The sequence below is a fragment of the Ovis canadensis genome, chromosome 10 (assembly GCF_042477335.2).
Source record: "Ovis canadensis isolate MfBH-ARS-UI-01 breed Bighorn chromosome 10, ARS-UI_OviCan_v2, whole genome shotgun sequence".
Lineage (NCBI taxonomy): Eukaryota > Metazoa > Chordata > Mammalia > Artiodactyla > Bovidae > Ovis > Ovis canadensis.
Window position 1 is genome coordinate 97,624,084 of NC_091254.1, and position 26,187 is coordinate 97,650,270.

The 26,187-nt window shown below is 45.7% G+C and overlaps 1 protein-coding gene across 4 annotated transcripts in view; it reads left to right on the forward strand.

The window, feature by feature from the left end:
- Positions 1-26,187, forward strand: part of MYO16 (myosin XVI) — a 526,459-nt gene that overhangs the window by 430,307 nt on the left and 69,965 nt on the right. For all 4 annotated transcript variants that reach the window (XM_069602005.1, XM_069602006.1, XM_069602007.1 and 1 more), the window contains 3 exons: positions 17,291-17,387; positions 22,195-22,441; positions 25,114-25,382. In XM_069602005.1, coding sequence (XP_069458106.1) covers positions 17,291-17,387; positions 22,195-22,441; positions 25,114-25,382 — 613 coding nt within the window. The remainder of the gene's footprint in view (positions 1-17,290; positions 17,388-22,194; positions 22,442-25,113; positions 25,383-26,187) is intronic.

A 26,187-nucleotide genomic window follows, 5' to 3' on the forward strand; every position in this document is an offset into this window, starting at 1 on the left:
CTACAGTCCAGAGTCGCAAAGAGGCAGACAGGACTTAGAGGCTAAGCACTCACTCACATACACACACAAATATGAATCTTTAAAATCTGGAATAATTCACAGAAACCTAAGAGCACTGATATCTGAAGGATGGTTTCGAGATGAGAGTCAAATGGAATTTTAGCGTATGTCTATATTTAGAAGGTGAATTGAATTAATAGGTTACTTCTGTAATTAAAGGTAATTTTTAGAATTTGTAATCACTACCTAAATTTAGCTTAAGTGGAACATTGCATGGGGCCAATTTAATTATTTTAAGTATGTATGAAAAAACTGTAAGTCACACGGACAGTGCTTTTCCTAAAGCACTTTTGTTTCCAAAAGAGCAATTAACCTGTTGGTAGTTCACACCACCAGCCCTTACTTCTCCAAGGAATCTTCATAGGATTTGAGCTGGTCATCACAAGTTTGGGCAGACTCAGTCCTGCCATTGCTTGCTGTACATTATCAACATCACTGCTTTAATAGAAGGTGGTTTTAACTTGATGAGAAGTGAAGGAAAATTGTGAAGCTAGAAAGGCATCAGTGCTTGGCGGTTTCTTGTTCATGTGCATGACAAGTTTTAAAAACACTCTGGACGAGCTTTATCCTTATTTCAAAGCAGAATTTAAGTAAGTTGCTCAAAAAGCAATTGAAGTTTCCTGAAATGATTCGAATAGACTCTACAGGACTGACTTCCAGGATGGTTTTGTGTGTCACCAGAGGTATTTTTCTTCATGAAACAAAAAGTCTATGGATTACTTCTTTTGTGGAGGGAAAAACAATCAAACTGTTTTGAAAATAAGTTAAATGAAGCTACTAGTTATTACTTTCTGCTATCTGGTATTTTAAAAAATTATTCAGGTATTTCATTTATTTAAATATATATATTTTTAATTTGGTCCCACTTTAAAAGTTACCTTTAAAAATAATCCCTCCAGTCTGTGTTCATTTATCAAACCTTTTCTGCCCGATTTTCACAGCCATATACCAGCGATGGGCAGGCCTGTATTAGCCATGCTATGTCACTTCCGTAAAGGGGGAAACTTCTGAAACTAATTCTAAGTGGAAAAATAAATGGTATCATCTGATTTTCACACATTTTATATGAATCAACTGGGTAGGGGATGCTGTCTTCTGTGTAGTTCTTTGAATGCTATATTCATTTTCAAGCCATCTGGAGGGTGGTGAAGAGAGAAACGGATCTCTCTGTTCAGGGGCACCAGGGTGTTGGGCAGCCCCCCACTTGGCAAGGCTTCCACACGGACGGCTTTTACTGTCCTTCCAGACAGTTCTAGGACTCTGGGGTGAGGGGAGCCTCGTGGACAAGCAAAGGCGTTCCGTGCGACGCCTGTCACAGGACATCGTGGAAGGAGCAGCTGAGATGATAACCTCAGGGAGACTTCCTGCATTCTCTAATGCCATGAGGATGGGGAGTCAGACACAAGAGGGCTCCCGATGACTTGCTCAAGGTGGCACAGACGGGAAGTAAAGAATCTGCCTGCAATGCGGGAGGCGCGGGTTCAATTCCTGGGTTGGGAAGATCCCCTAGAGGAGGGCATGGCAACGCACTCCAGTATTCTTGCCAGAGGAGCCGGGTAGGCTAGTCTATGGCATCACAGAGTCGTACACAACTTAGCAACTGAACAACAATAACACACAATCAGGCAGACTGTGATTTGGGGACATAATTCTTGATGGAAATGTGACATAAAATGCAGAGTGAAGTGACCTAGCAATATGGAATACAGAGTTTTGTAAGAAATTAACGTTTGTGTATAGAATAATAATTGCAAATATTCAAACAATAAAGTCCATGGCTAAAGAAAAAAAAATGTAGCAGCTAAACTCCAGTAAAAATTTTTAAAAATGTAGTTTAAGGAAGAAAAAAAAGAGACACCAAAAGAACTAGAAGAAAGCAAACCCCAAATTCAGTGAAGTCCACTCTCCCTGTTTGTGCTTATTCACTACCAGAGCAATCACAGTCATTGTTTTCTGCATCAGCTTCCTCTGAGGTAGGTTTCATCCTCCACATCCTCTCACGTAAGGCATGGCCTAGATTCCACCGCGTGTCTTTCTGAAATATATGGCCCTGGAAGGATTCACTCTGACAGTGCTGAGAATTGCAAGATTAACATTTTACCATAACATTAAATAAAATCAGTTGGATGAAGGATTTATTATTTTCATTAATCTAAAATAGTCCAGTAGAGAAAAGATAATAAAAGTAAGAGCAAGAAACTGTTCAAGTTTTAAACATGCTCCACTTTCTTTACATCTTCGAAGACGAGACTATTGTATTAGGGCCCTTGGCTCTTATTAGTACAATAAATTAATGGTTTATAGCCTTTGTTTTATTACTGGAGGAGCACTTCGTAAATCAACCACAAGTACAAGCTAGAAAATAGCCTATAAAACTACTCTTTCTCTGTAGTTCTTCCTCTTTCTCTGGCATTATTACTGTTGAGCATAATGAAAAATAGACATCTAAGAGTATAGTGTGTGCATTATGACTGGGAATTGCTGTATATGCACACATATTTCCATTTTTTCTCAGGTTCTAAACACATTCATATACACATATGTGATTGTGATTTTGTGACAAAGGGTTCGCTCTTTATAAGAAATTTGAAACAGAAAATTAAAGAAGAAAATATAGATCTCACCCATCACTACTGAACTACCTACAGATAATTACCCCAGATGCTTGGTGTGTTCACGCAGTTTTTAAAAATAACATTATAGATGTTTGACTCTTGGTCAGTGGGCCTCCCTTTATACTCTGAGGGCAGATATTACGTCTCTTTTTTTTTCTTACATATTTCCACACACAAGTGTGTGTTTCACAATCACACCTCCAAGGGTCTGGTCAGAACAGACCCTCAGCGTGTGTTTGTTTAATGACTGAATGAACGAATCTCCTCCTCACTCCAAGCTCCCTTTGGAAATGGAAGCGTGCGCAGTCGAGTCTTGCCGCTCGTGTGCTCGTCTCTCTTTTAAAGCGATTCCAGTTTTCCCTCTCAGCCTCTCTAGGCAGAAAGCTCAGGCCAGTCATGTCTGGCACTCAACCGTTGCTAGGCGAGAGCGGGCGATGCCCCCTGCGAACCTGGCTTCTCACGTCTTAGCAATCAGGCCCCTCTCCTCGGACTCCAGGTCTGTTGGTGGAGCGAGTCAGCTCCACTGGTGAGCCCCACTTTGTGTGTGTCCCGCGGTCACACAAGCAGGCGAGCCGCCATCTTGGGGAGGAGCGGCCTGTGCCCCTCACGGGGGGAACGGGGACGTGGACCGTGAGCAGAAAACCCATAGAGAGCTACCGGTTAGGGTCCTGCAAGCCCTCGCTGAGGGGAATCCCGGGGTCCCGGGGTCAGGTGGGGGGGACCTGAAGGGCATACCCGCCGCCATGGAGTCCAGGCTGAGACCCGAGGTCTGGCGACGCACGGGCTGGACCGGAAGTAGCGTGTGGCGAGGCACAGGCTGGACCGGAAGTAGCGTGTGGCGTGGCACAGGCTGGACCGGAAGTAGTGCTCAGCAAGGCACGGGCTGGGCCGGAAGTAGCGCGCAGGGGGCGGGCGTGCTGCCCCGGGGAGGGTGGCCCCCGGAGAAGAGCCCCGAGCGCCAAGTCCCAGCTGTGAAGGGGAGAGCGCCCCGCTGCGAGGCCGTGTTTCTCAGCCTCTGCTCTTCGCCTGTCAACCCCACTCCCCAGGAAGGAAAACGGGGTGCAGAGTCCCTCAGCTGTTAGGGGGTTTGCGGCCCCTCGAGACTCGCCTTCCTGGGTCGGCCGGCCTCCGGGTTACTGCTGCTGGGAGAGTGGGGGTCGTGCCTACACCCGCCCCAGGTCCATCTCTTCTGCATCAGTCCGCCGTGTGCTGTGTGCATGCTCAGTCGTGTCCGACTCTGTGCGACCCCGTGCACTGGAGCCGGCCAGACTCCTCTGTCCACGGGATTCTCCAGGCAAGAGTACTGGAGTGGGTTGCCATTTCCTCCTCCAGGGCATCTTCCCCACCCAGGGATCAAACTTGAGTCTCTTGCATCTCCTGCATTGGGAAGCAGGTTCTTTCCCACTGCGCCACCTGGAATGATGTAGTCATTCAACAAGCCCTTATTAAGCACCTGTTGTATGCCACAACCTTGTCATAGCTAAGGGGTTTTGCCCATTATGAACCAGTGTCACCCTCTGGGGCAGAATCGCCCTTCAGAATGGATGCTTAGAGGGACATGGGGTCCAGAGCTATAGGGACTGTGAGCAAAGCTCAGCATCCTACTTCAGGTTCGATGTGAAACCATTGAGCTTTAAGGAGAGTGTCACCGTGATCCAATTCAGGCTTCAAACATGAGAAAACAAACAAACAAAAAGAAATGTATCACTGGAAAGCAAATCTAGATCTGGGGAGCGAGGCAACAAGCTTTAGATAGTAACCCGCATGAGACAGAGCAGGTACAGATGGACACACAGGGTGGCTTAGGCAGAGAAAGGATAGGACCTCACAGGGACCTTCAGTCAACAAGCACGTGACCTTTTATTGACTCAAAGAGTGAACACTTTTAAAACCAGCACATCAGTTTAGGTCGGGAATATGCTCATGCTCTTATGTCCAAGTGTGAATTTGCTGCACAAAATAAGTGTGGAGCTCTGAAAGATGGAAAAGACCATATGATATTGCTTACATGGGAAACCTGAAAGAAAAATGCTGCAGATGAACTTCTTTCCAAAACAGAAATAGCGTCACAGATGTCACAAACTTCGGGTGACCAGGGTGGAAGTGAAGGGGACGGGACAAATCGGGAGTTTGGGATTGATATATACGCATTACTGTATATAAGTAGATAAGTAATAAGGTATAGCAAGGGGGACTCAATACTCTGGAATGACCTATATGGGAAAAGGATCTAAAGAGTGGGCATATGTGTGTGTGCGCTTATGCATTAAGTCACTTCAGTTGTGTCCGACTCTTTTGCGACCCTATGGACTGTAGCCCGCCATGCTCCTCAGTCCATGGGACTCTCCAGGCAGGAATACTGGAGTGGGTTGCCATGCCGTCCTCCAGGGGATCTTCCCCACCCAGGGATCAAACCTGAGTCTCTTATCTCTCCTGCATTGGCAGGTGGGTTCTTTACCACTAGCACCACCTGGGAAGCCCCCATATATGTGTATAACTGATTCACTTTTCTGTACATCTGAAACTGACACAACGTTGTAAATCAACTAAATTCCAGTAAAAATTATACTAAAAAAAAAAAAAAGAAAGATGGAAAAGACCTGGCCCTGTAGGCAGTGAAAGCAGAAGACAGTTCACAAAGTAAACATAGGTGAGTTGCAAAGCAAACACGAATGTACCACAGAAGAAATATTTGTAAAATTAGGAAGGCTAGGTAATCTTTTAAAAATATCTTAGAAGGCTTCCTGGAGCAGGGAATGACAACCCACTTTGGCATTCTTGCCTGGAGAATCCCAGGGCCAGAGGAGCCTGGCAGGCTACAGTCTATGGAGTTGCAAAGAGTTGAACTCGGCTGAGTGACTAACACACTAAAATACTCTCAAAGAGCAATATCAGCCCAGATGATGAGGACACGGGGTCATGAAGACTCACGTCTACAGCAGGAAAGCCAGCGTCAGGGAACGCAGTGGCAGCAGCACGGAGGGTGCTGGTGGGGGCAGGGCTCTTGACTTGGTGTCCGCACCCCAGCAGGGACAACGGTGTGATTGTGTTTATGCTGCTGTTAATCATTTACCACCTCACATTCCACGGGGCAGGGTAACTGGTATTGACATTCTTGAGGCCCTTTTGTTAAAAAGACAGAGCAAAGGTGGTCCCTGAGAGGATCCATTAACTTACCCAGTGCACTTTTTTGGAGCTAATCAACCTTGTTTGGGTTTGGCTTTGGTTTGCTTTTCACAAAGTGTCATTCTGGAAAGAAGAGATGTTTTAAGCACTCTTGACCAGATTGGTGTGATTTCCATAATGAAATAATACATAGGATCCCATGGTACATAATTCACTCGTAAGCTCAAAATAGTGGTTTTTATTCGTCACTGCTTGCTATACAGGTCATAGTATTCTGGGTGAGAGTAATTAATTTTTCTTAATCTGTAATTACATGTAATTCGAGCCAAACCACCTTCTTCAAATACCAGAAGATACAGTACTTATTAGAGTGTGTGGATGTAATTATCTTTTCTGTGTTAAAGTTAAAATTCAAGAATGGTCTGTTTATAAAAAAGAGAAAAGAACTTATGTTTAGCACAAATGTATTCTTTGGCGATGTTTTAAAGTGCAATCAGAGCCAGACTGAACTTTAAGATATCTATATTAGCCACCATGAAAATGTAAAATATGGAAATACTAATAATAAGTATAAATTCATAAAACAGTGATCTTCTTTAGAAATGTAACAGATCAAAGAAGTGAACAGGGCTGCACTCGCCCTCTGCAGTGGCCCACACTCCATCTGTGGACTGTGCTTCTCGCTGAACCTGAATAAATCCATTTCTTACCTAAAAAGAAAAAAAAATTTTTTTAAGAAGTAAATAGGGGAAATATGTGAATTCAGCCTGGAGGAGACGGCTTTTAGTTAAATGGTTGTTTCATTGAGCTTCCTGAAAATATAAAACATGTTCCATTCATCCTTGTGGTCTAGAGCCTGGCACAGGGCCTGGTACTAGTAGAGCCCTTGACAAATGTGTGATTTATGAACAGGGTGATGGAGGGAGGGGTGGATAGAAGGATAGAGAGCTGGATGTAAAGAGGGAGGGAGGGGTGGATAGAAGGATGGATGGGTGGGTGGATGAGTGATGAGTGAAGAGACAGATAAGACAGATGGTAGGTTAAGTGGGTGAATAAACGTGAGAGAGGAAAACCAGGAAAGATGTAGTACACAGTGTACCTAAGTCCTATGTGAAAATGAGAACGAGCCGGGAACGTGGGAAGGTCTGTTCATAGCACGCAAGTGGGAATGTAGGCGTTCGTGGGGGACTGTTTCTGTCTGGAAGAGATTACCTGGTGGGCACAGAAAGTGCTTTGCATGGTGCAAAGGAGAAGAACTGTTTTACAGGAACACGGTGACATTCTCAGATCAGCAGGGAGAGAAATAAGTCTGATGGGAGAGAGGCACAGACATCGAAACACAGGAGAGAGTGTGTTGTTCTTGTCGTTGTCAATAAAGCTGTTTTGAAAACTGAACAGGTTGACATTGGGAGGGCACTTTAAGTAAATTCCAACATTACAGTGAAAGAAGTTGACTACTTTTAATCCTGCTATGATTTTATATATCTTGTCTTTAAGTGGGAAGTATGTATTTGAATAATGCTGGTGTTTTTAGAGCCAAGGAGATTAAAAATTTCAAAGAGTAATTTTTTATCTATAATAACAAGGGTACAGCATTTTGCAGCATAAATATCAGCCCCCACAGTAAACTCTTTCTCAGTCAAATCTAATCTGTGATAACTATTAATAAAAAGCTGCCAAATATTGCAGACATAGATATACAGGGATGGCACGTAACCAAACAGTGGCAACAGCAGTGACATCTTTCACTAAGGACGCTGCTCAGATGCTGCGGGCCCTTGACACAAGGCTCGCATGGGTTTCTGCCCTCAGAGAGTGCGTGAGAAGTTAGAATCTCAAGTCAATAACATCTCTTTTAGAGGAGTAAAAAGCGTTAGGCCACCAGAGATTAATAAAGATCATATTATGAAGGCGTTTGAGTGCCAAACCCCAGAGTATGCATTTTAGCTTACAGGCAATACAAAATCATGGAAAGGTTTCTAGAGTGTTACTAGATTGGAGGCAGTGGCAAGGTGAGCCCAAGGGCAGGTAAAGAATTAGAGGATGGAGTCCTAGATTTGGATACAGTTATCTTATACCAGAATGTGATGGCACCAAAAATATGACACGTAACATCTGTTTCTCCAGCTGCATTAGACAACATTTTTTTCTTAAATGAATTCATTCACATAGTTTGAATGGATTTATTTTTTTAAGATTCAATTCTTTGAAATAAATAATTTAAAAAATCTGAGCTCACATTATAGCTACTATCCATTAAAGTCATTTTCTTTGAAATTCTGGGGTTTTTTTTTTTCCGTTTTATCATGCCATCTGCTTTCCTTCACCTAATATGTGTAAATGGTGCCCTTTATATTTTTCCAACAGTATCCTAGCCCACAAATACTTCACAGTCAAGTTGAACATTCCAACAGGTATTCCAATGATGACAAAAATGGGAATTCAGTGGCCTTCCGCTGTAGAGGTTGCTCTACAAGGTACATTGGAAGATAGAGATCTCTACAAGGTACATTCATGACATCGATACATTACTTTAATGAATTCATTGTTATAAAGTATCCACTAGACTGAGCATTCATGAAGCCATCTGGGTTTTGAAGGATGAATAGGAGCCATTCTAGCAGGTGATTTAGAGAGAGATATGAAGAAAAAGACAGTGTTATATGTTAAGCCAGAAGGAGAAAAATGTTCCTATTTAGAAACAGTAAGAAATATGATATAATTTGAGAATAAACTCAATTGCATTGGAAAAGGATCTTGTACTATAGAAAGTCTAAGAAACATTTCAAGAGAGTTTGAGCATGATCTTAGAAATCATGCCCTGCTACTAAATAATTTTAAGCATAGACACAATGGACATGAACTTAGGCACGCTTCGGGAGATGGCGAGAGACAGGGAGGCCTGCTGTGCTGCAGTCCATGGGGTCGCAGAGAGCCGGACACGACTGGGTGACTGAACCACAGCAAAGCATAATGAGACTGGTGTTTAGAAAGATACATTCAAAACTGTATCAGTAATTGAAACGTTTGAAGTCATCAATGACAATTTTGTTTAATCTCCTAAAATCTGTCACTTCAGAAAACAAAAACAAAAGCCCTAATGGTTTTCTAATAAAAACAGTGATGACTCTAATTCACAGATGGCTCTTCTGAAGGTAGTTTTGCCCACAATCTCCCAAACAGCAAGGGGTGATCGGATGAGGAGTGTCCCTAAAAAGATGAGGCCAGTGATGCAGGAAGGGTGGTGAACTGTTGAAGGATGCCCCTGAAAAGGTGAAGGACGCCCCTGAAAAGGTGAGACCACGGGAGCAGGAACTGTGGGACCCTCTCCCCTTCCCAAGAAGGGCAGCCCTCCGTGTCTGCATCTCTGGTTGGAAGCGACAGTCAGAGTTGAGGATGAGGACAGGGAGGTGGGGCAGGGATCTCGCAGGTGCCCTCAGCATCTCTAGCTCAGCCTCCAGGCCCCCTGCACTCCATGGCAACTGCCCATCCAGCCTTGTCTCAGCTCCCACAGCCTGCATCCCTGAAAAAACCCCTAAAAGCTGTATCAGTCATTGAAACTCTCCAACTCATCAATGACAGTTTTGTTTCATCTTTTAAAATCTGTCCTTCAAGAAAGAAAAAAAAAAAACCTAATGGTTTTCTAATAAAAATAGCGATGACTCTACTCACAGATGGCTTACTTTACAGGAGTCAGGATGACATTAAGGTTTTCGTCTCAGATACGAACATGCTGCCTCCAGGGTGTACACGGGGAGGGCTTGGTGGGAGAACATGTCAGGCTCTCCTTTTCTCCAGTTGTGAGAACAGCTTTTTAGAAGAGAATGCAACCAAAGGCAAGAGTGGAGGTGCTCCCAACATTTGGTCTCATTCATTTGAACCTTAATTTGCTGGATTTGATATAGCATACCAAGGCACTGATTTCAGAGTAACTGTGTATGAATTCAGCACGCAAACGAAATTAAAATGACCAAAACTTTTCTCCTAGTCCGTGTCATTAATAGACAAGGTAAATCCCTGAAACGCAGGGATCTTGTCTGGGTTTTCCTGATGAAGATAGATTTCTTGATTAATGTCCTACTAATCCTTAGTATAGATCTTGTTGCTCAGCCGTAAAGAATTCACCTGCAATGTAGGAGACACAGGTTGGATCCCTGTGTCAGAAGATCCCCTGGGGAAGGGAATGGCAAGCTCTCCAGTATTCTTCCCTGGGAAATCCCATGGACAGAGGAGGAGCCTGGTGGGCCAGAGTCCATGGAGTCACAAGAGCTGGACATGACTGAGTGCCTAAACAGCAACAGTAATCCTTGGTATCACTGAGAGCAGAGGCCTTAAGGACTGACATGTAATATTCAGAATAATTTCTGAAGAAGGAATCTGAAATACTACTAAATGGCTAATTTCATTTTTAAGGAGAAAGAAACATTTTGGGGGGTGAATCTGTTTCATATTTTTGAAGAATAAGATTTGGGATATTTTATTTTATAATCTCTTTGAAATGACTACATGTTTAATATATTCAGTAATGCTTCCTTAAGTTTTTACATCTTACATAATGAAAGTGAAAATGTTGCTCTGTCAGTCAAACTTGCATGTTAGTTGCTCAGTCGTGTCTGACTCTTTGCAACCCCGTGGACTGCAGCCCACCAGGCTCCTCTGTCCATGGATTCTCCAGGCAAGAATAGTGGAGTGGGTAGCCATTCCCTTCTCCAGGGGATCTTCCTGACCCAGGGATTGAACTTGGATCTCCTGCATTGCAGGTGTGCCAGGGTCCAGCCCCGGTGGATGCAGGGTAATTCAAAGGGGAGACGGAATCGGTGTCCTAGGAAAAAACTTATTTAATTACAGATATATAGAGAGATTAGAAACAGATAGTGTAGTAGGAAATATTAGTGGAGAAAAAGAGACTGAATAACTTGGTTTACGTGGGATACCAGTAAAATTCCAAGACAAGGAATTTGCACCATCTACGTTGGGCCACTGGTGCCACTTGAATATCGGAAGGTACCCCTCCTTGGGCTCCTTCTTGTGTGGAACTTAAAAGCCGGGGCAAGTAAGTAGACGTGGCGAGCGCTCATGCTCCAGATGGGAATTCAGCCAGAAAAACGGGGAGCAAGAAAGAACGACACGGGGGAACCAGTCTTTCCAGAAACTGATCTGATTTCTTTATTTTTTAGGTTTGCTTATATACCCTTTGTTTCACATAGAGACAAATGGAAATTTTAAAGGTACGCGGGGGTCAGCAGTCCTGACCTTTATCAAAATCAGGTGCTTCACATAAATGTATAAAAAAAGGTCTTAGGGGTTTTACATCATCTTCTGGCCATGAGGCCTGCTTACATTTTACGACCCTTTCTTTCTGATACCCAAAACTTATTTTTTCCAAGGGTTTTTTTTTTTTTTTTAATTAAACCAGGTGCCACCCTCCGAAGGTACCAGATAAAGTTGCATTTCTATAGGGTGAGGGTGTAGTGGGTTACAATTAAGAAAGGAATTTATTTAACCTAAGGTTAACATGATTAATCTTAAAGGTTAATACTTATTTCTCCTATATGTTATATTCATTATAAGGGCAGGGAATATGGAGATTTAGCAGCAAACATCAGCCCAACAAATGAAAACCCTTCACCAATGTTCCCCTTAAGGTCTATGTAGTCTTAAGATAGTGATAAAGTTACATTTTTACATAGCAAGGACACAGTGATTTATAACAAAGTACAGTGATCTATAACAAAAGAGAAAATTAATTAACTCAAAAGCTACTACATTTCCTTTTCTATATTCCAAATACATTAATATATTCCCAGGTGCCTAAGGATATGGAGGCCTGGCGGCAATCATTGACTCAACAATGAGAAAAGCCCTATGCTAATTAAGATTTTCAAAATACTCCAAACTCTCTGTGCTGTTTATGGTTGAGAGGTAGTAAACAATCATGTGTGTAGTGGCAGAGGTGTGAATAATCCTGTCACACAAGCTAGTCTGCCAGCAGAGAGGGTTGACCTGAGACACCCTTGTCACGCCCAAGAATTTTTGTTGACTGGAGCTGCAAGTTTACTCCTTCTCCGAGAGAACTGGTGGGGAACAGCCCCCCTAAAGTCAGAGATGTAGGTGAGAGCATGAAACAGTAAAGTAGGCAGACTCTGGTTTTGGGGGTAGATGCTCAGGAACAGGGGGTTTCCTGAGGCTCAATCCCGCCTTTGCGTATGCCGAAGCCTCCTTCCTCATGACCTTTGCCATGGGTGGAGTTCCTCACGCTGGCTCCTGGCAGCTGGATTCTTTACCGTCTAAGCCACATATCTTAGCATGGTGTCACCAAATAAGATACTCTTTTTTTGTTTTTCAGTTAGACTGTGTGGTTTTGTTCATAATATCCTGCTTATCACAACCGTGGCCCTATTCTCCATTTGCTCTCTTGGGGAAAGCTCCCTCAGCCAGCGTAGCCAAGCAAATGCTAGAAAGTATAGTTGTTGTTCAGTCACTAAGTGGTGTCCATTTGCGACCCTGTCCCTGACTGTCTCCCGGAGTCTCCCCAAATTCAGGTCCATTGAGTTGGTGATGAGCCAGTGATGCTATCCATCTGTCATCCTCTACTGCCCTCTTCTCCTTTTGCCTTCAATGTGGAGGCAAGGAATGGCAAACCACTCCAACATTCTTGCTGTGAGAACTCCATGAACAGTATAAGAAGGCAAAAATTTCAAGGAGCATCTCCAGACATAAGCAACCCATAGATAAGTCATGTGGTAAACAATAAAAATAAAGAATGACTGAATGAATCTGCCTGTTGGATGGTGGTGGTGGTGGTTTAGTCGCTCAGTCGTGTCCAACCCTTGCGACCCCATGGACTGTAGCCTGCCAGACTCTTCTGTCCATGGGATTCTCCAGGCAAGAATACTGGAGTGGGCTGCCATGCCCTCTTCCAGGGGATCTTCTTAATTCGGAGATCGAACCCACGTCTCTTACATCTATCTGCATTGGCAGGCAGGTTCTCTACCACTGCTGCTGCTGAGTCGCTTCAGTCGTGTCCAACTCTGTGTGACCCCACAGACGGCAGCCCACCAGGCTCCCCCGTCCCTGGGATTCTCCAGGCAAGAGCACTGGAGTGGGTTGCCATCTCCTTCTCCAATGCATGAAAGGGAAACGTGAAAGTGAAGTCATTCAGTCGTGTCCAGCTCTTCAAGACCCCATGGACAGTAGAAACTAGGGCCACCTGGAAAGCCCTTGGTAGAGGAGAAAGTGAAAGTGAAAGTCACTCAGTCATGTCCGACTCTTTGCGATCCCATGGAATTCTCCAGGCCAGAATACTGGAGTGGGTAGCCTATCCCTTCTTCAGGGGATCTTCCCAGCCCAGGAATCGAACTGGGGTCTCCTGCATTGCAGGCGGATTCTTTACCAACCGAGCTATCAGGGAAGAGAGGGATCAGCTCAATAGCTACATCATCACGCCCAACCTTCTGTCTTCTGTCTTTTTCATTTAGTCCCTCCATCGTTTATTCTTGTCACCTACTGAGTCCCAGGTCTTATTTCCAATTCGCTGAATGACTTCCAGTCCTGGCTTATGTGTTCGGTGTTCATCATACCTTCTTTTCATCCTTGAAGACGTTATCGTCTGTTTCTCCAGCTCGTCATTTACCAGGACTTCACAAGTCCTCATCTTCTGTTTCTCGTCGGTCACCTTCCTCAAAACCTTACCACTTGTGAAGTTCAGGAGTATTTCTTCACATTCATCTGGAGATGTAAATATCCACGTGCAGTGGTGAATACCCAGCAGCACGGTGAGAGAATCTAAAGATCATTCATCGGCTGCTCTGCGAAAGCAGATGAGGGTCATACAGACCCTACCGGATGGGAAGAAACAGGCATCAAAAATCCACTCCTGGAGGACTATTGGAAATCAGCCAAGGGACAAGCAACAGTTGTGGAATCTTCCAAACCCAAATCATTGATCCCATTATAGTGTCCTGCCAAAACCATGCCCAACAATCCCTTCTCAAGCCAGTTTTTTCTTGTTTTTTTTTTTTTTTTAACTGGGCTATAGTTGCCTTCCAGTGTCGTGTTAGTTTCTGCTGTACAATGAACTGAATTGGCCCTGTGCATACATATTTCCACTCCCTCTTGGGACTCCCTCCCGCACCATCCTACCCCTCTAGGTCATCACAGAGCACCCCGCTGAGCTCTCTGTGCTATACAGCAGCTTCTCACGAGCGACCTGTTTCACACCTGGAGGTGTATGTATGTCGATCCCAGTCTCGCGGTTCACCCCACCCCGCCTTCCCCACCAGGCCTCCACATCTCTCTCCATCTGTGTCTCTATTCTCGCCCTGCAAATAGACTCAGCTGTCCCATTTCTCTAGATTCCACATGCATGTGTTCATATATGATATTTGTTTTTCTCTTTCTTACTTTCTGGAACTTCATACATTTCCAGAATACTTGTCAAAAAGTTAGATGGCCTCCTCTTAAATTACCCAGTGTCTATGCTTTCCCTGGGATATGCTTCCCAGCGTGGCCATCAGTGACAGGTGTGGCCTCCTCCCTCCTCCCTCTCCACGGCGGTACCTCAAGCCTGTTTGTTGTTTTCTGCTCCTTGCCTGGTTTTCCTGTCCCATTTTCATCTTTTCCCATCATCCCTGGAACTTTTTTTTGTATCCTCTAATCTAGCAAAGTTCTCAAGATCCACCTACTTGGAATTTTTGGAGTGGCTCTTAGAAATATCACTAGAAGAGATCTTAGCCATCCCACCCAGCTCTCCTCCCACCCAGGGTCTCCACTGAATTAAGGAAGAAGAACTATATTCCAGCCCTTCCCTCTCCACTCTGAGGGCTCACCCCACAGCCAGCGCCCTGCAGCGGTCGTGCTGAGGCTGCCTGCTGTATAGCATCGCTACCTATAATGCTTTGGGAGTCTTGTTTCAGAATCCACGTCTGCATAGATTTTGCTCTGGGGATTTAGTTTCCTGTTGTGAGTCACGTGGGCTTCCCAGGTGGCGCTAGTGAAGGTATTAGTTTCTCAGTCATGTCCAAGTCTTTGTGGCTCCAGGGACTGCAGCCTGCCTGCCAGGCTCCTCTGTCCATGGAGTTCTCAAGGCAAGAATACAGGAGTGAGTAGCCATTCTCTTCTCCAGGGGATCTTCCTGACCCAGGGATCGAAGCCAGGTCTCCTGCATCACAGGCAGATTCTTTACCATCTGAGCCACCAGGAAGTCCTTGCCAGCGCAGGAGAAATAAGAGATGTGGGTTCAGTCTCTGGGTCGGGAAGACCCCCTGGAGGAGGGCATGGAAACCCACTCCAGTATTTTTGCCTGGAGAATCCCATGGACAGAGGAGCCTGGCGGGCTACAGTCCACAGGGTCAGAAAGAGCCGGGCATGACTGAAGCAGCTCAGCACACGCATCCACAGTGAGTTACATTCCACAACTGACAGTGAACAGAAGATGGCATGCTCCCCCCGCCCCCAACCCCGTGCCTGTCTCACAGATTTGCTCCGTGGCACTCACAGACAGTACCAACTGTTCTTCCTGTTGACTGCCAAAATAAGTCAGCAGTTGGGAAGAAAAAAAACACTATGAATTATGGAAAATAACTGGGAAGACAGAATGGCAATACAATGGGGGGGGAAGTACCAATTCTCTGTGGCCACCCACTCAAGTGCCTGCCTCATCCTTCGACCAGCGAAAGAAAAAGTAAATGAAGGAGGACATCTGGTCAACCAGGAGCCTCGGAAACAGGAGAGTGGAGAGGGCTTTCCCTGCCCATTCAAAGAGCTAGCCCGGCTGCCGTACGCAAGAGTCAGGTCTCAGTCTCCTGCAAAACTGTGTTGCATGAACACAGCACACTGGCCTGCAGGAGAGCTCGATGGAAAGACTGTCGCTGTTGTTCAGTTGCCAAGTCGTCTCAGACTCTGCGACCCCATGGGCTGCAGCACGCCAGGCTTCCCTGTCCTCCACTGTCTCCCTGAGCTTGCTCAAACTCATGTCCATGGAGTCCGTGATGCCATCCAACCACCTCATCCTCTGTCATCCCCTTCTCCTCCTGCCCTCAATCATTGCCAGCCTCAGGGTCTTTTCTAATGAGTTGGCTCTTCGCATCAGATGGCCAAAGTATTGGAACTTCAGCTTCAGCATCAGTACTTCCAAGGAATATTCCGGGTTGATTTCCATTAGGATTGACTGGTTTGATCTCTGGAAAGTGACAAAATATGTCTGGCGTCAACTCAGTTTCCATGTGAAAAGCTTTGTAACATCACCTCGGGCTCTGCAGTCTGATGACCAGTCTGGCCTGCCAGCCTTTCTGATACCTGATGGTGTTTAGACCCGTGCCAGCCTCGTTTCCCTGTGAGGTCGGCCACAGGCTTCAGGGATCAGCGTGTCAGTGCCCACAGCCCATGCTTGGGAGCGCATGTTCCATGGTGCTTGTCTCCAGGGCTAAGGAGATGACCGGGAACAGTATCACAAGTTCTGCCTGAGCCGTATTTTTTTCTTATCTAACAGAACATCACCTCTGAGCATCCACAGCCCCCTCATCTTAGTATTTCCCAGGCTCTTCTGCAGTGACTCACTTCTGCTTCCCCAAAGAGACTGTGAGCATTTCCATTGTGAAGGACAGTCCTCACACCTACCCCAGTCCTGTGAATTCTTAGCAAATAAGCACAACACACCGGAAAATTATCATGAAAATGCACGGCTATGGCTCATTGTTACGTGTTTTAAGAACATTCTTTGGCAGCTGTCTTCATCAATAGTGGAACATTTGGACCAACTTGCACACCATCAGAGTTTTCATTAGAAGCTGATTCAGTAACACGCCTAAACTCCCTTTTTCAAACCCCAGATAAGGATGCTCATGGTATGGCTGCTGTTCAGGCAGCCCTCGAGAGGACTTTTGCTCAGAGACGACTGTGTGCAGATGCTTTGCTTTTGTGCTGCAGCTCTGTAGTTGCAGTTGCGTAACATTTGGTTTATATGGAGGAGCAGGAAAAAATCATTGACATGAAACAGTTCCATGTGTCAGCTTTAAGTAGGTTTTGTTTATGGTCTTTTTGTTTGTCCGTTTTTTTCCCTTTCCACAGACGTGCCCTCCTTCCAGTGAGTTGAGGAAAGAAAAGGATTAAAAAAGAGGAAAGATAAGAGTTGAGCCCTGGAACTTGGGAATTCATTCATGGGAATGGTTGTATCTTCCAATAAAGAGTCAAGACCAGTGTTTTTCTTTCAACTGCCTGGTGCAGCCACCTCAGCTGTAGTGGATGGGTATTTGCAAACGTTAGTGACACTGTTGACATACGGCAAACATACTTATTAGGGCAAAAGCTTGGAGATTTTGATTCAGTGGAAAAATGGTTTAAAAAAATAGAAGAGGCACTGGAATTACTTTTGTTAGCTTTGCTTCTGCTAATCCTTTGCTGAAAAAAAAAAATATCTTGCCTGAATATTTTCCCATTGTTATTTTGGCATCTTCCTGCTGCTGAATGTCTCCCTGCTGTTTGCGTTTTAGATTGGAGTTCGGAAAGTGTTCCTGAAATACTGGCACGCCAGCCAGCTGAACGACCTGTGCCGCCAGCTGCAGAGAAAAATTATCACCTGCCAAAAAGGTAGCAGTCACACACGCCACAGTCACAGTTCAGCCACAGTTCTGAGCTTTGCTGAACTGTGACATACAAAGCATTGAGTGAGCCCCCACGGTTAGATCTTCAGGGGACCTGCATTAGGGAGGACCCTGCTATGGTCCCTACGTTTCTCCATCCCATGGCACCACCTTTGGGCAAATAAATAGGTTTCCTGTGTTCAGAAAGCACCATCACTAAGTTGGCTGTTTACCTGTCTTTAGATCAGAGTGTGCAGACCTGGCTTATGCTTTATTCCCTGCTCATTCCATCTGCAGTTCTGTAGCTCACTGTCACCTAAGCCATAGTTTGGAAGAGGGGATATACGTGTCTTTTAATGGATGCATCCCTCACCTTGAAAATGGGCTTCCTGTTGTCTCAGTGGGTAAAGAATGTGCCTGTAATGCAGGAGACACAGGAGACAAGGGTTTGATCCCTGGGTTTGGGAAGATCCCCTGGAGGAGGAAATGGCAATATTCTGCCTGGAGAATCCCATGGACAGAGGAGCCTGGTAGGCTACAGTTTATGGGGTTGTAAAGAGTCGAACACGACTGAGTGACTAAGCCCACGTATAGTTTACATAGAGTGTTGGAAAGAGTCAGACACTTCAGAGTGGAGTGACTGATCAAGCACACAGGCACACCTTGAAAATATCCGGTCTGTTGATCCTCCAAGAAGCACAGGACAAGAAGAGTGTGCCTCCAAACGTGCAGTGGGGGAAAAAGGCCCCATGTGACACTTGGGTGCAGCTCTGCGTTCAGATTCCTGGGCTACTCCTGCAGTTAGCCTCGGGCAGCCGCTCCTCCAAACCCCAGACCACATGGCAGGCTCTCTGCCTGGTCCCCCGAGGTCACCTTGACCAGCCTGGAGATCGCGGTGGTAGGAGGAGCCTCTGGTAAGGAAAGGGCCAACTCCCAGCTGTGTGCACTCCTTGCTTCTGTCTGGGTTAGGCTGGTTTGGCCTCCTTTGTGGACTTCCCTGGTGGCTCAGATGTTAAAGAATCTGCTTGTAGTGCAAGAGACGCAGATTCAACTCCTGGGTTGGGAAGATCCCCTGGAGAAGGGAGTGGCAACACATTCCGGTATTCTTGCCTGGAGAATCCCATGGACAGAGGAGCCTGGGGGGCTGCAGTTTATGGGGTTGTAAAGAGTCGAACATGACTGAGTGACTAAGCACACGTATAGTTTACACAGAGTGTAGGGAAAGGCTGGGCTCACGGGTCCGCTGTTGACCACCACCTTTGCAGTTCCTGTTTGTGTGGTCAGACCTGGCATCCCCCAGGAGCTGGTGAGAAATGCTGAGTCTCAGGCCCCGCCCGCCCCAGACCCCCTGAATCTGAATGTGTATTTGTAGCCTCGGGCTGGAGGTGGGACTGAGAATGCTAGCCCCTGGGCTGCAGAGTCAGCCCCTCGGTATACACATCACTCTTTCGGGGCTTCCCTGGTGGCTCAGATGATAAAGAGTCTGCTCGCAGTGTGGGAGATCCGGATTCGATCGTTGGGTTGGGAAGATCCCTGAAGGAGGAAATGGCAACCCACTCCAGTATTCTTGCCTGGGAAATCCCATGGGCAGAGGAGCCTGGCAGGCTACAGTCCATGGGGTCTCAAAAGGTTGTATACGACTGAGCGACTACATGCACGTTCTCCCGGAATGTGTAATTAGAGGACTGTGTACTCTGCCCTCCAGCAGGGGTGCCCACTAGAAGTGCCTCCTCGGGTTGGTTACCAGTGTTAAGTCTGAGCCCTGCAGAGCTGAAACAAGAAATGAGCAGAACCGTGATTCTTTCCTTACCTCTGATGATAAAAATCGAGAATGGGATTTTAAAAATGGCGTCAAGATAAAAACTATAATTTTCTATTGCATAAATAAAATAATGGCTGTAAAAGCATTTTTTTTAATTTACAGGCTCTTCAATGCAAATTGTTTAATTATTGATTTTTATTTTTACATCTCTTGGAACCATAGCTTCTGTCCTTTTTGCACAGGTGAAATTCACTCCGAAGTTATAGCATCTGGAGTCATTTCCAGTTTTTCAAGAGTTCTCAGTTTTTCCTTGTAAATATTAGGTGGAAGAAAGCTGTAACTTTCAGTCTTAAGGTTAATCATTTCAATTACAGGTTACTCCCAACAGAACTTTTCCTGTGACTGTATACCTTCATTTTACCCTGCATGGAATTGTCAGAAAGAGACAATCAATTACCTATTTGTGACGGATTTAGTTCGTTAGTTGTCTCGTAGTAAAGATGCCACATTTTAGCAACTCCTATAACAATTTTTAAAAAACTTTTTGATGATCACTGGCGTGAAGTGCGGAAAAAGTCTGAACAGCAGACAGTGGATTCCCAGGTGAACACAAATCCAATGAATTGTCCTTCTGTAGTCAGAGGTCAGAAGTCTGGCTTGTCCACGTTAACAGTCTCTTTATTCTGAGAGATTAAACATCCTGAATATACCCTCCCCTTCAGCTACCAAAAAGTCATGGTCTCTCTCTTTCAAATGAGGGAGTCAACTGGCCAGTTCGAGGCTTTCTGCCTCTCTCGCTCCCTGTGCCTGTCACACGGGTAATATTTCTACATTTTATTCTGCATTTTATATTCCTGAAGTCTGATTATACCTTTCACTGTTTAATCTTTTTCTCTTTTTAGATTAGTTCAGCATGACTGTTTCTACAGTTAATACAACCGCATTCCAAAGTAACTAAACATTTAGTACTGCCGTCTGAAAAAAAGAGGCCTTGAGCATCTTAGACATCTGTGTATCTTTTGCCTCTGAAGCCATAATTGTAGAAAGTTGTGTTCACCTTCCCACCCTTAAAATTTTTTTTAATTTATTTTTATTAACCAAAAACATTTTGTATTGTGATATGGCTGATTAACAATTTGAACAGAGTCAAGGTATCTCAGTAAATATCCTAGACATATGTAGATACCAAATATTTGTCCTCCCATAGCCAGGAAATATTTTAAAACACTTGATGTTTTGCAGGGTAATTTCCTCCCTACAGAGGAGAATAAATTGTCTTTATACCACATTTGGAGAAGGGAATAGCAACCCACTCCAGTATTCTTGCCTGGAGAATCCCATGGACCGAGGAGCCTGGTGGGTTGCAGTCCACGGGGATTGCAAAGAGTCGGACATGACTGAGCGACTGAGCACATACATTAATTTTCCCTACAATTACAGCTCTTCCTATAATCCAAACAACTCCTAGTCTTAGAAGCTTAGACTGGGAAGAGATGCATCTGGGCATCTAATTGGAAACTGCCCCCCAGCCAACTGCCCCCCGCCCCGACCCCCGCACCTGTCAGAGCCTCCCTGAGCGTCCTGTTTCTTGAACTTGCCCAGGGACTGGGAACTGACCCTCTTTCCCATGACATGCCTGATCCATATAGCAGCTTCGCTCATTGTTTGAAATTCCTTCCTCATATTGATCCCAAACACACTTCCTTACACCTTCCCTGTTGTGATCCGATCTGGAGAGCTACAGAGCATGTCTTCAGGGCTGCATGATGGAGTTCGGCCTCCTAAGAGCAGAGATTTGAACCCTCGCCTCTACTGTTGGTTGGCTGTGTCTCCTTGGAGGTATTCTCTTAACCTCAGCAAGCTTCTGTTTCTTTGGGTACAAAATGAAGGTTTGTTGTTGTTGAGTTGCTAAGGCGTGTCAGATTCTTTGCAACCTCATGGACGCTAGCCCGCCAGGCTCCTCCACCCACTGGATTTCCTAGGCAAGAATACTGGAGTGGGTTGCCATTTCCTTCTCCAGGGAAACTTCCCAACCCAGGGATCAAACCCGTGTCTCTTGTATCTCGTGTATTGGGAGGAAGATTCTTTACCACTAGTGCCACCTGGAAAGCCCACAGAATGATGGGATGGGTACATCAGTGATCGTTGAGTTTGGGCCTTGAAAGATGGGATGGGATGCCTGGCATGTGGCAGTGCCTTTGAACAGCGGGCATGATTTTTCTTTGCAAGTCTTACATTTGTTACTGACATATTAGTGATGTAAAAGTGTGTTCACCCGCCTGTTTTTCCCCCGATTCTTGCATGGTTTCTAGCCCTGCTTCTCCAGAAAGCAGAAGGATGCCCCATATTTCTACACAGTCTCTTCCCAGAGCCTTAAATGCAGAGCTGGTGTTTCTAGGAGTTAAATCCCAGTCCTGTGAACAGTATGTGCATGGCATTCTCAGAGACTACTTCCAGGGGCCTCAGAAGTTTCTGTTATAATCTGATATAATGCAGCTGGTGCATTGGGGACCAAGGCAACCGAGGTCTTCTGTTACCCTGCTTTAACCCCGGAATTCTCTGGGGTTTGGACTTCCTTCCATCAGTGTCCAGACTGTGTTCACCCAGAAGGCGGGAGCTTTGTCAGGATATTACCTGCTCAGTCAGACTAAGGGTTTTTACCTCCGCTGCTGTTATTCCTAACAGTGTGGGTATCTTTTTTAAGACAACATTGGAACGTTTTTGTAAAGTCCTAGACTGGGCGAAAAATCCTTTATTTTGCAGCTGTTCAGACATGACATCTTCCCTGGTGGCTCAGTTGGTAAAAATCCTGCCTGCAGTGTGGGAGAGCCTGGGTCAGGAAGATCCCTTGCAGGAGGAAATGGCAACCCCACTCCAATATTCTTGCCTGGAGAATCCCATGGACAGAGGAGCCTGGTGGGCTGCAGTCCATGGGATCCCAAAGAGCTGGACACGACTGAGCCACAAACACTCATTCTTTAGACAGGGTGTATCTGTGGCTCGTTGGTGTGCGTCTGGATTTCTGACCCACGGTTGTGTTCTTTCGCTGAAGTGGTCAGAGGATTTTTAGCCCGCCAGCACTTGCATCAGAAAAGGAGCGCACGGCAGCAGGAAGTCACATCCATCAACAGCTTCCTGCAGGTCACAGAGGACCTGGGGCTGAAGACCTATGACGCCCTGGTCGTTCAGAACGCCTCGGACATCGCCCGCGAGAACGACCGGCTCCGGAATGAGATGAACGCCGCTTTCCACAAAGAGAAGTTGGAGGCCAGGGGCAAGCAGGAGGAAGGCTCCAGAAGGTAAAGGCGGGCGGTGTCCAGCTTCTGTTACCCATGTGGTTCATCGGGGTGGGGGTGGGGCAAGAAAATGCCCACGGTGCTTTTCAAAATATACTTTTTTTATATGGACCATTTTTAGAGTCCTCATTGAGTTTGTTGCAATATTGCTTCTGTTGCATATTCCGGGATTTTGTCCACAAAGCCCGTGGGATTTCAGCTCCCTCACCAGGGATCAGACCCACACCCCGTGGCTTTGGAAGGTGACGTCTTAACCACTGGACCCCAAGGAAGTCCCAGCGTTGATAGCTCTTAATGTAAAGTTCAATCACAGGTGATTGAAGAACACCATAAGGAGAAGACCTATGACCCCTATCTGGGGTCTTATATATGCATGCCCGCTGTGTAAAGCGACACTTCCTGACATCTGAAAGGATACATTGCCTGGGCTTTCCTTCTAGAAAATGGATGCTGTGTGGGTTAGTTCAGATCCTGTGAAATGATGGCTACACTAATGCCTGCAGCATTTGCCATCTCAAGCACCAAGATTTTTTTTTCCCCCGTTATTTATCAGCCGTGCTGGGTCTTTGTTGCTGCACCGGTTTTCCCTGGTTTCGGTGAGTGGGTATCCAGGGCTACCCTCGAAGTGCGGTGAGTGGGCTCCTCATCGTGGCGGTTTCTCTTATTGGGAAGCACAGGCTCTAGGGCTCCGGCTCAGTAGCTGTGGAGCCCAGGCCACACTGTCCCACAGCATGTGGGATAGTCTGGGACCGGGGATCAAACCCGTGTCCTCTGCACTGGAAGATGAATTCTTTACCACTGGGTCACCAGGGAAGCCCCTCACCAACCAAGTTTTAAGTCATCTAATATTTTCATCTTAGCAAAAGTGTATAGCTGGGATCTTGACATCTTTACCAAAGTGTCATGTGTATAAATAAGGCTGACTCACAGAAACGTCTGAAAATTTGACCCCCAAAATGGAGAGGCCGCTCTAAAAACACAAAAGCCGTGAACTTGATCAGTGGTGGCCTGCATTATATTTCCCTTAGGAAGCTCTCTCATCTTCTTTGCCAGTAAGGAAAGCTTCAGGGAAAGCTTTTAGAGTCCACGGTGGATGCTGGGCTTGAAATAAAAGCTGAAGAAATCCAGGTCCTTCTTCACACCACCACTCTTGTCTCTCTGTGACAAACGAAGATACTTGTGCCTAATAACCCTCCCTGGTCCTTTCCATCCTAATTTGCTGTTGGGAATATTTTTTTTTTCCCAGACTTTTAACTCTTTATTTTGTATTTGGGGCATAGCCGATTATCAATGTATGGTAGTTTCAGGCGAACAGCGGTGAAGGGACTCAGCCATACATGTACGTGTCTGCATTCTCCCCCAGCCCCCTCCCATCCAGGCTGCCACGTGACACTGAGCGCCGCGTGCTCTACAGTAGGTCCTTGTTGGCTCTCCACTTTGAATACAGCAGTGTGTGCATGACCTTCCCAAAGTCTCAGGGAGATACTTTTCCACAGGAACACAGCATTATCTAGTCGCTCCTCGCTGCAGATGACCGCCCCCCTTGGCCTTGACTGCAATGTCAAATGATTTTTTATTAAAGTGGAAATGGTGGTGTGTCTCTCACTAATTAGCTTCAAATATCTCAGTGATTAAATGCTGAAAAAATTCCCTTTGTACGGAAAACTGTAATTAAACATTACAGGGAAAACAAATTATCCTCCGAGTGCCACACTTTCATCTTCAGCTCGTTCGTTTCCTACATGGGCGTCTGATCTGCCTGGCAGTGGATCCCAGCCCTGTTGGTTCTCTGCCACACAAAGATATAATTATAAAAACAAATGCTCCGAGACTCCTTGTGAAACGAACGCACTGGCATCTCCCTTGCACGCGATTACATTGACATGTGAAGCCAGAAGGAAATTTTTTTTTAACCAGATAACTATTAATTTTATATGACTTCCAGAATAATATTTATTATTTTCTCTGCTGGAGCTAAACAGCCACCCCAATTTCTCAATTTCATCGTGTATTCATTTGCCTGCTATAAAATTAAGTGAAGAAGTGTTTGTCTATTTATTTATTGAATACCAGCAGTTCACTTGGCATTGGGCAACCAGATGGAGCCACAGAAGAAAAATAACAATTCTGCACATAATTAAATAATTGCTGATGGAATTTAAATGGCAAGGGAAAGAGAGAGAGACAGACAGACAGGCAGGGAAAATGAAAATCTTTGATCATTTTAAGTATATACTCTTTTGCAAGGATGAACAGTGATGAACTCCCAGCAATTGATGCATCAGTAACTCTCTATTAAGATGGATTTCCCAGAAATTATTATTCAGATTGAAATTCTGGGTTTTTGATTTGCTTAATAATCAGAGTGTGAAAAATTGACTCAGCGAATGCCTGATGGCAAACGTGGCACTCCTTGAGACGTCTTGGGTTTGGGTGAGATGTTTTTCTGAAGTAATCATGATGAGGCTCTGTCGGGAAGCGGGGCTGGAAGGATGGAGTGGCTGCCTCTAGAGGCCCTGGGTACCCGAGCGCCGCTGGCTTCCTCCAGCCCCGCGGGAAGGCTGGTTTACCCAAGAGCCGAGATGACTTGTGCTTGAGCCGGCTCACTGCTACCATCTGAGTGATGGCTCTGGGTCCCTCCGCTGGGGCTCTGTGTGTTCATTCTCTCCTCCCAGAGCTGAAGACAAGAGTGGACCCAGGCGCCTCCACGGTAGCTCCGTCCCAGTCCCCGCCGCAGTGGACGGCCTGGCCCAGTTGGCTGGTCCGCCCTCCAGGCCCCCTTCTCTGCACTCGGTGTTCAGCCTGGATGACGGCAGCGGCCTCCCGTCGCCACGGAAACAGCCTCCGCCCAAGCCCAAGAGGGACCCCGCCACGCGGCTGAGCGCCTCCTACGAGGCTGTGAGCGCCTGCCTGTGGGCTGCAGCCAGGGACTCGGCGAATGAAGGTTAGCCCCGGGGAGGGAAGGGGCTGCCCCGCTGGGTCATGGATGCTTGACTTCCGGCCTTTGGGTGCCCCAAGCAGCACTGCCGCCCTAGTATATTTTTAATAGAATTAAATCCATCCTTGGCTTGCCAGGGGCCCCTTAATCGTTAAAGATAAAGAATATTAATTCAAATCTCTAAGCCTCTTAGGGAAAAGCTACTTATATATCACTTTCCTTCACTCCTATCTCGACTTCCACATCCAATGAGGAGCCTCAAACAGAACAGTTCAGAAAGTCAGTCTCTAGTCCATGTAAACTTTTGCGAATTAGAAAGCTAAAGAGATTCATCCGGCTTCCCTGTTATCACAACCTAATTAAAAATTAAGCCCACTTTATCTGCACACCGTAAGTGAACCGATTCATGCAGGGGAGAAACATGACTCCGAAGAACTCAGTGAGTGAAATTTTGGAGACCAGACAACAAAAGTTTCTGCGTTGGTGGTCTAGACATATTTAGGCAAAACCACAGTTTATTCTCAAGTAAACTTATCATAGGTTAGTTCATGTGGCATTATTGCTTAATTACTAATTTTTAGAATTATGAAACGCAGAGGCAGTCCTTTGCAGAATATTTTAACAACTTCACAGATTTTAGCTATCACCCTTGGAATGTGAGGTCCTATTCTAGGCCCAGGAGGATTCACAATATATGAAACAAACAAAGATACCTTCCCTCCTGGGGCCTGCACTCTAGTGGGGGAGACAGATGGGAAACACAAGAGGCAGATAAATACAGTCAGTAGTTGAGAAGACCACGGCTGCAGAG